This window comes from Pectinophora gossypiella, chromosome 2 (assembly GCF_024362695.1).
Source record: "Pectinophora gossypiella chromosome 2, ilPecGoss1.1, whole genome shotgun sequence".
Classification (NCBI taxonomy): domain Eukaryota; kingdom Metazoa; phylum Arthropoda; class Insecta; order Lepidoptera; family Gelechiidae; genus Pectinophora; species Pectinophora gossypiella.
The window spans coordinates 2,196,158-2,210,385 of record NC_065405.1 but is presented as its reverse complement, the minus strand read 5'-3'; the positions used below and the strand labels follow the sequence as shown (position 1 = coordinate 2,210,385).

At 39.5% G+C, this 14,228-nt stretch overlaps 2 protein-coding genes across 2 annotated transcripts; one reads left to right on the top strand and one right to left on the bottom strand.

Annotated features, from left to right (window-relative positions):
- The first annotated feature begins 266 nt into the window (after positions 1 to 266).
- LOC126376143 (ribonucleoside-diphosphate reductase subunit M2) lies at positions 267 to 5,369 on the top strand. The gene is made up of 6 exons (XM_050023337.1): positions 267 to 544; positions 630 to 860; positions 1,295 to 1,530; positions 2,344 to 2,572; positions 3,302 to 3,520; positions 4,094 to 5,369. The coding sequence occupies exons 1-6, from the start codon at positions 485 to 487 to the stop codon at positions 4,244 to 4,246; spliced, it is 1,128 nt and encodes a 375-aa protein (XP_049879294.1). The 5' UTR covers positions 267 to 484; the 3' UTR covers positions 4,247 to 5,369.
- Positions 5,370 to 5,423: 54 nt separating this feature from the next.
- LOC126376131 (dolichyl-diphosphooligosaccharide--protein glycosyltransferase subunit 2) lies at positions 5,424 to 14,061 on the bottom strand. Its single transcript, XM_050023309.1, has 10 exons — positions 13,901 to 14,061; positions 12,856 to 13,040; positions 12,121 to 12,389; positions 11,251 to 11,412; positions 10,620 to 10,767; positions 9,530 to 9,966; positions 8,883 to 9,030; positions 8,117 to 8,264; positions 7,013 to 7,237; positions 5,424 to 6,680 (listed from the first exon to the last, which is right to left on the bottom strand). Exons 1-10 carry the CDS (start codon positions 13,911 to 13,913, stop codon positions 6,538 to 6,540), a joined length of 1,878 nt encoding a protein of 625 aa, XP_049879266.1. The 5' UTR covers positions 13,914 to 14,061; the 3' UTR covers positions 5,424 to 6,537.
- Positions 14,062 to 14,228: the final 167 nt, after the last annotated feature.

Genomic DNA, 14,228 nt, shown 5'->3' with positions numbered 1-14,228 from the left:
TCGATTATATTGCAGAGAAGGTGGGGAGAAATTATTTCCCGCTATTTTTAGACAAAACAGCTGTGAATGGTTCAATGAACTTGCAGTACCTCTTCCGAATCGTAGTCGAGCGTTTATGACTGTATTGTTCTATATTTATAAACTCATTAAATTTCTTCATTTTAACAAAATCATATACTAATATGATAGTAATGTTTTTCAACTGATAGACAGTACATTTAAAAGCAATATTCTGAGATATTATTTCACAGAATGACTATGTTATTTCATCTTTGTCATTGATACAGTCTTAATTCGGAACAAACAAATTTCCCGCCTGAAATTGAGCCAGCTGCGTTCAGTCAGTGACGTCGTTGTCGATCTCCGAGTGTGAAGTGCGAACAGTGGAAAACGCCAGAAACATAATTTCACAGTTTATTGAATGAAACGTGCGCGTTACTAAATAGTTTAATTTTTATTTAAACAAAACTATTAAACAAAAATAATGGCCCCAGTTGTCGAGAAAGAAAACCTTCACAGCGGCTTGGAAAATGTGCACATCAAGGTACCTAATGTTGATTACATTTTATTCACCACGTTTTTTGTATACGTATTCCGTATAAATCTTACCGGTACTTCTTTGTTCGTAGTCTCCAGTCAAGAACAATGTATTGGCTGTACGAAATGAGAATGTAAATGAGGATAAAATGGAGGTTGAAAAGGAAGAGAAAGCTCCAGCATTCGACCCTCAGTTGGAACCCCTGCTGCGTGAGAATCCTCGGCGCTTTGTTATCTTCCCGATCCAGTACCCGGACATCTGGCAGATGTACAAGAAGGCGGAGGCTTCCTTCTGGACCGTGGAGGAAGTGGACTTGTCAAAAGTAACCTATATTCACTTTTTTAATGTAAACATAACACACTGAAATGAATGCGCAGTTGAAAGAGTAGGGAATAAATAAGCAGTTTTCTATGTAAGATACCTATAAATAAAACATCTCATATTCTTTCAGTCATAGAATAAAAAATATTTCATAATTATTTCCTCATGTAGCAATCCATATGTAGCTTGTTTCCTTGTTTTACATCATACCTTTTATATTATATGTCAGCTTACTTCTGTTGTAAGACAATATCAACATTAAAGTCAATCAATATTTAAAACAAAATATGCTACAAATTTAGTAACATTTTTATGTCCTTTATGTTTTATGATAGCAATTATTATGCATTGCTTCACCTTTAGCAGTTTTCTTTTATTCTTACCTTTATCACATTTATAAGAATGACTAATTAAAGCTTTAAAATCTCCATACAGGATTTATCAGACTGGGAGTCACTGAAGGATAGTGAAAGGCATTTCATCAAGCACGTCCTGGCATTCTTCGCTGCATCAGACGGCATCGTCAATGAGAACCTTGTGGAGCGCTTCTCTCAGGAGGTGCAGGTGACGGAGGCCCGGTGCTTCTACGGTTTCCAGATTGCTATGGAGAATGTACACTCTGAAATGTACTCTCTGCTTATTGACACATACATCAGAGATCCCAACGAGAGGTAGGTTTTTATAAATAGACATTTTAAATTAATTAGAAGTAATAAGTTATTATGTGTGTAAAAAATATCTTATTTACTCATTCATAGTTAACTATTATACCTAATTAATGGCACAATTTTTTCTACTTATCATTCATGTACTATTTAAAATGTTAATAAGGTTGCATGTTGATTAACAGTTTTTAGTCTATAATTAGAATTTCAGTTGCTTATCGCCATTTTGATTTGGGTTATTTGTGTGTATTTGAGAGAAACATTAAACTTAATACACCTAACTGCGTAAAAAATAGGTACTAATACCTATTGACTGAACTGAATACAATAAACATTGTCAAGGACGCGGCGATTATCATGGGTAGCAAACAAAAAATCAAGACTATGTTTTAGTAGTTATTACTGTATGTATGTAGGTTTGTTTACTGATCAAATTGTATATGACTATAAACTGTTAACGGGTAAAAGTGTATGAAATGATTGATGAATGTGTAGTTTCTATTCTATCTTTCAGTTAATAACAACACATGAACTTATTGTGCGCCCTTTATTCGTTACTTTATTGCTTGGGGCATTCCCACAGGGTTACCTAATGCGCTATATGCCGAGAAAACAATATAACTATGTATATAAACAATAAGAAAGAAAAACAAATTACAAAAAAGGAAACAAAACAAATAAAAACAACCACTAGGTTATACTTTATATAACTCCTAACATGGAGCTCTAGTTGATTGAGGTGATGCTTGTGTCCAGCAGTAGGACGTATATAGAATGTTTATGTTAACTCTAATTCAAAAATACTTCTTCTATTCCCAGGGATTTCTTGTTCAACGCAATTGAGACGCTCCCTTGTGTGAAGAAGAAGGCAGACTGGGCGCTGCAGTGGATCGCGAGCAAGAGCGCGACGTTCGGCGAGCGCATCGTGGCGTTCGCCGCGGTTGAAGGGATCTTCTTCTCCGGCAGTTTCGCTTCCATCTTCTGGATGAAGAAACGCGGTCTCATGCCTGGACTTACGTTCAGCAACGAACTTATCTCCAGAGACGAGGTTTGTATTACTGACATGCATTTTTTGTGGGTTGGGAAACAAATACCTCCATAACATACATAAATAGCCCATATATGTATGTCCCGCCCAATAGAGCACAGAACTCCGCTCAATCAACCGGAAGGGGTATGGAGCATACTCCTCCATGCTGGTGATTCTGTGTTTCCGAACGGGCTACTAGCCCAAATACCTCCATCAACCTTTATCATAATCTTCAAAACAACACTGTTGGTCGCAGGAGGGAAGGTGGTGCTAAGGGTTTCGTCATATAGTAATTAACCTCTGGATATCGAATTATGCCTGGGTGTAATAAAAAGGGTCATCATTTATATCCAAAAAAACAATCATAAAACGTGCGTGTATCTGTTATCCACGAAATTAGAAGGTTAAAGGAAAATTTGTACAGTGCCATCTATATTGTTTTTGACGAACGTACCGTGGAAAGTCCCTACCCTAAACGACTGCGAGTCATTAAAATCTTATCTACTGGGCTCATTCACGTAGTCACGTATAGCTTATCTAAGTAATATAGGCTTTGACACCTTATCAGTCTATCAACACAGTCACAACATCAAAATGACTGATACCGCCAGTCTAAGCTCTTGCAATAACTGACCTAATTTCTGCTTAGCTGGGACAACATACCGTCCAATTTATACTTATTGTCGTAACTTTGCACTGTTATTGCAATTAAAGTATTCTATTCTAAAATTTATACATGTTTCACAGGGCCTCCACACAGACTTCGCGTGTCTGATGTTCAAGCACCTGGTGCAGAAGCCGAGCAAGGAGTTGGTCCTCTCCATCATCAAGGACGCTGTCGTCATCGAGCAGGAGTTCCTCACGGACGCGCTGCCAGTCCGCCTGCTCGGCATGAACTGTGACCTCATGTCAGAATACATAGAGTTCGTTGCCGATAGGCTGCTCGTTGACCTTATTGGGGAAAAGGTTTGTATACACTGCACATACCATATTCTAAGATGTTGAAAAGGTGCGGCCAGATACTTCTGGTTTTATTTATAGTCTTGTACTCACTAGTATGTTTTGAAGGATATACATTAACCTAATTGGGGATGTCCTTAGAAAAGGTTTAGTACGATCTCTGAACCGGCGTGCGTTTATGAAACCATTATTAAATGTGGAGGAAGCAAGAGCGGATCGAAGCAATCGAATTCCATGCGATTGCCACAGATATTGATAGCATGTTATAGCATGCTATCGCGTGCGTTAGTTCTCTCGCTCTAGCAAATAACGGTTCTGAGTAACAGATAAGGATAGAAGTATAGGAAAGTGCGATCAGCGGGCTTAGCACCGTAAGCGCGCGACTCTTTCTCGCCTCGACATACGTCACCCGTCACTCTCACAGTACTGCACAGAAAGAGACAGACGATCTCTGTCGCGGCGAGAAAGAGTCGCGTGCTTACGGTGCTAAGCCCGTAGCTGACAAATGTTGCTTGACCTTAAATGTAACCCAAATCTTCAGTCTCATATTCTCTATTAAATAATATTCTCCTCTTGCAGCACTACAACACAAAGAACCCATTTGACTTCATGAACCTCATCTCTTTGGAAGGCAAGACCAACTTCTTCGAGAAGAAGGTGGGAGAGTACCAGAAGTACGGCGTTATGGCCAACCACATGGACAATGTCTTCACGTTAGACGCTGAGTTTTGAACTGACTCACTACTATTTCTGACATACAGTATTATTTATTCGCAATATTCTCTACTGACACAAGATCCTTTAGGTTGCGTAATCTAAACAATTTATGAATTGCAATAATTCAAGTATGCTTATTGACATTTAGTATCTACTTCTGACCTTGAAATTCTGATCTGACCCATTCCATTTGACTACGCAGCTTACAGGTCGTTATGCAATGTATAACCATCACAACTATGTCGAATACTGAGAACAATTTAATAGTTTTAGTTTAGTCCGATAGCAGTAAAATAGTACCGTCCTTCACTTACGACGAGTGTAAGACAGAGACGGAACTAGTTATACAACTGAAACTAAATATTCCCTTGATGTTCTGTAGTTTGTATTGAACGTAAGAACCGGTAGACCCGGTCGATTGAATAGGATAAATGTTGAGGAACAAGTGGCCTTTTAGACAATTATTACTGTCTTCAGAAGAAGAAAAAAATATCTTTTTTTTACCAAAAAATCTTTAGATATTTGGCTCCATAGCAATAAATGTAAAAATAGATATTAAATATGTATACCGAGGTAGATATGTTACTCAGCGGGGTCTGCACGGCAGCCCCGCCGCGCTTAGTGTGAGTTATATCAAGTGCTTTGACCAATAGACGCAGCGAATGCTACCTACGGTAGATATACGTCGTACGGCCATTGGTCGAAGCCCTGGATGTGATTCGCGCTGCGAGGTAGTCGTGCCGCGAAAGCTGCTCTTGTTTTTGAAGACTCGTTTATTAGTCAACTGTCTTATATTACAAACAGTTTGCCTTTAGATATTAAGCTTTATCTAGATGTAATTGAGAGGCGCTTAGTTTACTTTTGTAGCTAGAGGTGAATCGTCAATGTACGAAGTGTTACGATTGATCTGTGATTACAAGAGAAGCGCTAGTAATAGATATCCTTTAACATTTTAAGAATGAATTGTGTACCTAATTAAGAATAATATATGATATTCTGGATGTCCATCGATAAGTTAGCTAATGTCAACTTACGGGGTTGAGTAATCATTGCTTAGATGATTAAATTAATAATTTTGTGTGATATAATTTTAGTAACATTTCCAAAATTTTCTAATTAAATTACCTATTTTGCAGAATTTAGTGTTTTTATTTCTAAGGAATTCACGCTTCACTTCAAAGAAACGATTGGAAACGAATCACATCATTTATTAAAAAATCTATAGATGAAATTATGCCCTTTAAAGAACACACTTAAATATAAAACACAACATCCAAATGTGTTCTCAAAATGCAGGAATGGTGATAATGAATTGCTTATAAATATTTTTGATAAAATAGGAATAAGTCACACTTGCACATACCCAAACAAATCTTACATAAAAAGTAACACTGGTGACGACATAATATAAATAAAATGCACTTTGTTGACTCCAAAAGTTATAAACCCTTTGGTTGTGCGGTCGGGCGAAGACACGCTTATTCCTACTCTAATTCTAACTTTAGCTTGACAACGGGACGCTTGTGGTATTCTAATTGAGTAATAAAAAACTTTTAAGCAACAAAAAAATAGCTTTGGTGAGCAGCTGTGCGCGGCTATCAACATCTATAGATGACTAAGCTGAAATCATTCTTTTTTGTGACTAATTTTGCCTTAAATTGGTCGTGTACTAGGTTCAAGATAAATTACGAAATTCTGATTTCTAAATACAGACAGATCTAAAACTAACGAAAAACATTTCATTTTTTCTATTTACTTAGCTTATTTATGAATTTTAATCAAGAAAAACGTAATAATAAGTCCTTCATTTTATTACGTTTTTCTATGACGTCACAGTGTGCTTTTTCATACAAATTCCGTAGTAATTTTGTGTTATGGCGTTTATTGAAAAGTAACTGATTTGACTAGTTGGAAACTAGCCTAATATTAGGCAGATACAAGACTCATGTTAACGAAATAGAGGGACGGGTACAACATTCTTACCACGAGCGCAACAACGGATTACTTGTTACGTTATAAAATGTAGTAAATCGATCACTTTTGACAGCACTAAAACTAGCTATCTTTCTTGCACTTATTGTAAGAGCAGGACGACACTAGTTTTAGAGCTGGTTTGTGTCCGGCCGAATAGGCATTCCGTTAAGAATTTCTAATATATGGGCTGCATTGTGTGACGAATGCGGCAGAGACTTGGTTAGGGGAGCATAAGCTGGATATATGATCCACGCAGGATATTTTATTTTTGTCTGCCATACGCAATAATAATAATATATGCCAAGTGTCCCGTAGTCAAGCTGCGGTGTACATTAGCGTGTCTGCTTGTCCTGCACGAGGCGTCGCAGCAGCCGGTGTCCCGACAGGAACGTGACGAGCCCCAGCGGCAGCAGGTAGCGCACCGTCTCGAACATCGACAGCTTCAGCCACAGCACGCCGTATAGCGCTAGTGAACCTGTCGAGGAACATTGCCAAGTTAGTTTAAGTTTTAATTACGTGCTCTTATCATTGGGATAAACGGCGTAATGTGCCTTTCGAAGCACGAATCATATTACGTTCGGACAATTGAGTAATCAGCCCGTAGTGTTCTAACCGAAAGCAGGTATTACAAGTGATTTTTGTAATATGTCGAAACTAGGACCTCCGGATTTGAGTCTAACTCTCAACCACTAGATCAAGATGGCCGGCCCTTCGTTTGACGAAAAAGTATTTCACTTGAATAGGTTGTAATGTATTAACTATTTTCGTTTCTGAACAATGCAGATACAAAAACTTGTTGAAACCTACCTCCAAGCGACAAATGGAAGACGAGCGCGCTGAGTGAGATTGGGAAGTGTCCGAGGTTGACCCTGAGCTTGGCCCACAGCAGCAGCAGCAGCAGCAGCGGCGCGGCGCAGGCGCACGCGAACACGTCGGACACGGCGCGCGGCGGCCGCGCCTCCGGGGAGCGGAACTCGTGCGCGATCTCCGGGAGGGGGCCGCGGGACACGCCCGACGCGGGCACGGGCTCGCCTGCGGCAGACATTTGTTACGGGGTGGCTAAGTCGCTTTACAAAAGTGCTGACGGGTTATAAAGGTCACATCAAATCAATTCATCTGAAGAGCAATATAGCTTACTTAGATGAATTGCTTCGAAGTGGCCTGTTACATCCCCTGTTGTTTTATCGAATACCTGTTGTAGTATTTGGTTAAGTCGCATTACCGGTCTATACAAACTCATATCAAGTTTAAAAAAAGGTTGCTTTTTGTTTACTTGTGGCCTTTAGATAGCCCATTAGGGATTACTGGGGGGTTAAAATGGCCACATCGAAGAAATTCATCTAAGAAAGCAATATTGCTATTTGACATTTATTTGCATTGAGCACTTACTTTTATACGCGCAAATGTCAAATTGCAACATCGCTTTCTAAGATGAACTGCTTCGATGTGGCCATTTTAACCCCCCAGTAATCCCTAATGGGCCATCTAAAGGCCACAAGTAAACAAAAAGCAAATTTTTTTTGAAACTAGGAAACTATCTTTTTAGAGTAACCTCAGATCTGACTGTTTCTATTTGAAACAAAAACCTTGCAAAAAAAGTGCATAGAAACGTCATAAAAAAGTATTTTTAAATTTGTATGCCTAACACATAACATAAACTCTACGGTTATTTCCCACAGAGGTAAGCAAATAACCAGAAAATGTATATGAATTTTACATTATACGGACACTCCGCCCCGCACCATATTGTATTAGGCGCCGAAGAGCTAGATTTACCTCACCCCCTCTGACTTTAGTCTTGACCGTAAGCCCCTAAGGTGTATCTGTCTCGTTCGCACTTACGTGCTAAGGCGGCACTCGGTAAAAATGAGGTTATGGCGAGTCAGGGGTGTGCTTTATTACTCTACTCACCAACAGCATAAGCGTCTTTGCCGAAGTTGAAGTGCAGGTTGCCGATGGTCCAAGCGATAGGGTTGGACACGGCGCTGTCACCCAGATATATGGTCAGCGAGTACGCGCCCGAGGCGAAGTTCAGGTGCTTCGCGATGTTGCCCACGTTCTGTTGGATTAATTGTTTATTTAATCTGGAACTCATATCGTTATGTACTAGACTGGAATGGGACTGAGCCTTCACGATGAACAAAACTAAACATGGAAGCAGTCTCTTTATACTCTCTGCAGTTGATTATTGAGTGCCAAAACTCACAGAAAACAAAACCCACTCACAGTCTCTGAATAAACTTTCTTTCTTAGTAGCAAACAAAATGTCATTGATTTTATGTCGCTATTCGTCTGTGTTTAGGAATTAGAAATTTTAAGTTAGTCTTGAAAACAACTAGTTGTTACCAGCGACATCGTTCGCGTGACCCCTACTATTAAAATTATAGAAGTTTCATACAAACTTTGCTACCCGTGTGTTAGTGACATCATAACGAATACTGAAGGGGATGAGTCAGACCATGATTCTGAATTGATATCAAGTGGAATTTCCTGTCGGAAAATTCATGATTTTAGGATTTATTTTAAATATTTTCAGTTTATTCTTTTGCGACGGAAAATTCCACTTGATATCAACTCAGAATCATGGTCTGAATCCCGAACCTCAAAGTTTTCGTTACCATGTCACTAACAACCTGTATAGATGAAAAGCACATTAGAAAACATACTTATCACTTACCAGTTCAACTTTGTACGCCTTGGAATTATCGGGCTCGGCCACGAAGATGGTTTCGTCATCTCCCTTGGTGCTCGCCACGCGCACGAACGCTTGCTGCACCAACACGGGCGTGTTGTACTTGTCGCGGACCGAGAACTTCAGGGACACCCTGCCGATGGCATAGTACATCATGCTACAGAAGCTTAATTCATTGAAAGTCACGATTCTATCGGAGGAATCCTATCCTATCTTCTTCTATCGTGCGGGTTGTAAGGTGGATTACCAACCTCATCAACCATAGTGACAGGGTTATTATTGAACCGCCAAAGGCCCCTGACATGGCGCATGTAACAATTACTCACTTACATCAGTAATTAATAACAGGACCAATTGTTTAAGATGCCTTCCGAAGCACGGTTCATCTTACTTTCGGACAATCAGGTGATCAGCCTGTACTGTCCTAACCAAACTAGGGATCACAAAGTGATTTTTGTAATACGTCCCCACTGGGATTTGAACCCGGGACCTCCGGATCGTGAGCTCAACGCTCAACCACTGGACCGCAGAGTCCGTTAGAGCAAGTAATCATTAAAGACAAAAGTGATCTAATTCTAAACCAATGAATTCAGCAAATAAAATTAGTTTAATTAAGACAAAAGTTTACTCACTTCTGTAGATGATCAGCCTGTAGATGATCCGTCAGCTTGTTGGGGTAGTTCACAGTAGTGATCTTCGGGCTTGTTGTGCCGTCCACGTCACCCAACCCGACCTCCACGCTGCTGACTTGAATCTCACCCAACACTGCCACATTCACTATGGAACTCTTCGTTCCTGCACTTAGAGCAATCTTGTATAGCCCGTATTGGGCTTTGATCTTGCTCAAATTCAGGACAAAAGTGGTCGGTTCCCCGGGCTTCTGTACTAACGGTTGTTTAGACAGTACTACGACGTCGTCCGCCAAGCGTGTGCCGGACTGTGCTACTACTTCTTCAGGCTTGAGACCGCGCACAGGGCGCCCCACTAGGTCGGACACTGTGAACTCGATAGTGTCGGCGTCTGATGTGATGTACTTGCGGCCCTTGATTGCGATGCTGATCGGGGTTGGCTGTGATGGAGACGAACCACATAAATATATCGATACATAGGAAACGGCAAAAGAAACAAAGGAAGACCATTCTGTCGCTGGGAGGACATCGTCAATGGCATCGGAATCTAGATGACAATGGCTCTATTCTCAACGGTGGCCCTAGGGCGCTGCGAACGGTACGACGGCACCGGGCGCCGAAATAGGGGGGGCGCCAAAATCAACAAGACTTGTCCACCCTGGCCAGTAGCCCCGTATCTAGAGGGGAGCCACTGGGTTTTGTATTTTAAGGGGCTGAGGGGCGCCACTTCGAGGTCTCGCACCACCTAATTATTTGCTAGGGCCACCAGTGTCTATTCTAATAATAAATAGATATACGAAAAATTTAAGTGATAATAGACATTTCTAATTAAGATTGATAGTTTTTTGTAAGTTTAAACTTTCAGTGTTATTACAAAATGAAGACTAAAAGATAAACAATATGGTCCGTGCCACGAAAGATGTCCCGCCGCGGGGCTACAGTCTCAGATTTTGCATAGAATTATTATGACTTGTCAATTAGTTTAGTTTATGTTTGTGTTCTAATTAATATAATTATTTAAATACAAAAATTTTGCAATATACATTGATTTGTGGGCAATGTTGTATTAGGGGTGAAAAAAATTTGTTAGTACGTCATCGTCCCCGAGCGCCAGCGCCGCCTCGAGCAGCAGCGCGGCCCCGCGCGCGGACGACACGACGCGGCGGGACACCAGGTACTGCGCGAACTTGTAGCGCTGCTCCTCCGACAGCGGGGACGGCTTCTTCAGGGTCTTGTACGACCTGTCGATAAAATAATTATAAAAGCGACAGGTCACCGACAGACTGATTCACTCATGAAATCATCAAGAAACTACAGGCGCTAGGAATCTCAAATTTTGGATGGGGTTCCGTGGGTGCCCACTAAGACGAGTTTTGCGAAATTTAAAAAAGGGGTGGCATATCTATTTAGTTGAATCATTAAAGTTATTTTTGAATGTAACTCAATTTCCCAGATTGGATTTAAATACTACTTATAATTTTATTCGTAGACTAGAAATACATAATATGAGTTAAAAGATAGTGTGAACTGTGAACATTTATAAAAACACACAGACTGATTTTAAAGATCAAAACTACTATTACTAGAAACAAGAAACATTTATTGACAATTCACAAGACTAAGACAATTACTAACTTTGAAAATCAATCTGTGTGTTTTTATACTAATATGTTAACAGTATGTATGTAGAGTAACTACCGCTACGACAGCACTCCGCCACTCACCTGGCGATGGTCCCCAGCAGCAGCGCGGTGGTGGGCAGCCCACCCTCAAAGTGCAGCGCGCGCGCGTCTGTCTCGTCGGCCGCCAGCAGCACGCCCTCCGCGTGCGACGCCGTCCAGCTCTCGCAGCCCATGTGCTCGCACAGCGCGAACACGTACCCGTAGCTGCAGGGCACACGAGGTGAGTTCATGGTAGGTGGACCTCACCAAACGTGCACCAGTAGCACAACAGCCACCGACAGATGCGAGTCACGCGATAAATACATTCTATTGGTTTAGATAATCAATATCCAGGTTTCCACGATTTGCACCCAGTTAATGACAATATCCCCCTATCGCATGAGACTCAGACATAGTTGGAAAGTTGGGTGTGTATACTACACACCTCTGCCTACCAGGTACAGTCGTGATGCCACGTCTATTTATCATGAAGCGCGAGTCACGCTTCACAGCGGCTACTGGGATGCCAGCACTCATGTATCACATAAAAACTTTTTACATACTGCTGTAAGTAGCAAGTAGAACAAAAAAAAATACAAAATTGCTGTGAAGACATCTATCACACGACTATCCAAAACCACTGGCAATGATCAGGCTAGTGGGAGCACTAATAGTCTAAGCACAAGTGTTTATGTATGTTAGTGATCTCTAATGATCCCTTGTGGTCTTACTAACATAGAATAAGGCATAGTGCTAACACAAATGAAATGTTATTTTTTTAAATAAATTATTTGAATTTAAAGCCAAAAGTCCTTTTAAAATGCAAACTTTAAGTTAAAACTATTGTATCTGGAAATCTGTGCTACTAAAGGTTATTGAAAATAAATGATCTTTTATATTCGTTTTGTATTTTAGAAGAAAAACAGTACTCACTTAGAAGGGGAATCATCTTTCTTCAACAACTGAATGAGATTCTTTAAACCTTCATCCTTGTTGAAGATGGCTCCTTTACCCAGAGCTTTCAAAGCATACACCGACTGGTACAGTTCAGCAATGGTCGCATCCTTCTTATCTAGAAACTTTGATGGTCCAGCCAGGACTTGTGGATTTAGGAAGTTGACACAGCCTGCGATTGCTGCTGCATTGGTCAAGTGGAAGATCTGCTCCAAGTTTGAGGTGTCAAACTTGAATGCTTTGATTTCCTGAAATGATTAACTCCATTAAGGACTGTAATTTTTTTTATTCATTGTAGTGTTTGGAACAAACACATTATATTTTTATTATATTTTTGTTATGACTGTAATTATCAGTTAAATGTGAGGTACACCAGAAAGAAATGGATGAGACTTGCACAGGACCAAAAAGGATGGCATGAAACAGAAGAGGCCTATACCCAGCAGTAGGTGGATACAGGCTGAGTAGATAGATAGACATTAGACATTTATGTAGGTTCAACATTAACAGTGAACAGGCAAACCACAGCTAGAATAAAACAGCCAAACAACAATTTATTTTAATTTAATTTACAACTTGCTGTCCTTTACTTACAATCAGTGTAAGAAAGAGATAGATCTATCATTGGAACTGGCAAGCTAAATTGAAATTAATTTTCAGAGTGAGCACCATTAATAGAATAGGCATAATTCATGAAATAAATATTATCATTACCTGACAAACATCAGGTATTTTAGCATTCAACAGTTGGAGTCCTTTCAGTGAGTAGTATAGTGTGGAGATGTCTTTGCTCTTGACGCCCTCCTGGAGGATCCCCTGTAGCTTCTTAAGGTCTATTGTGTTTTGTAGAATGCTCGCATGACTGATGGCTGCCACACTCAATACGAGGAACAATAGACCTAGAACAAGCCAATATAAAAATTGAGACAAAAGAGAAATAAATATATTGCTGAAAACTTCACTTATTCAACTTACAATGTAAAGAAAGCTTGCTGATTACTAGGCAGCATGATCTGTCCCATAAATGGGCAAAAGAAAATAGTATGAATGCAGTTTTGTGTTAAGTACTGGCATAGCACTACAGTTAGAATTAATGTTTTGTACAAAATAATAATAACTTTTTTTATTTTTATTTACTTTTTAATGTTTAGTAGAACTACAATCTTAATAACATTATTGTGCATGGATTCCACATGACAGCCATAGGTGTTTAGGGTCAACAGATTTTGTATCAGGTATATCGGTAATAAAATTAATAATATGAAAATAGTGTAATTTATTAACCAGTAATAAGATCTATAAAGCACAGTACATTAAGGAGCTGTGATATAAGTGTAATAAAAAACTTATAACAGTAAACAGGTAGGTACCTAATCATAGTTCAGATATGGTTCCTATAAGCAGTTTGTGAATTCTGTTTTTTATTAATTTCAGATAACAATCAATGCATTTATTTTTATCTACAACATGTATGTTACTTGTGTACAATTATATGACCTATAACTATTTTCTATAACCTTAATCAATTAGCATAAACAAGGCGGCCGGTGGCCCATCATCAACAGTGACGTGTCCCAAACATTAAACCCAAATTTTAACACAACATGAGATATTCATAGCAAATTTTGAGGACCAATAGGATATGTTATAAAACCTAAATAAAAATCACGGCTAATTATTACAGAATAGAATAAAAATAAGCCGATATCTTCAGCGCCACGCTACCGATATAAGAACAATACAAAATACGGCTACAAACCTCGAATACTCATTTTTGAAGAGGTCTAGGTCAGAACTAAGTCTGACTCTACAATCTTAACACTATTTTACTAAGATAAACGCTTTAATTTAATACGAAACACAATTTTCTTCACATTTATCGCCGGCTCTTCTTGACAGAAAACGATCGACGTAGCAAGCAGGGTTGCCAGCCGTGTATTTTAGAATTCCCCCATTTCTTATAAAAAAAATACCCCTCTTTACAACGTGAAAATCTTATATCTTACACTTACATGTTTACTTCAGAAAAATATATCACACCATACTCCATCGTACATGACAAACATTTACCGTGCCCAACAAATATC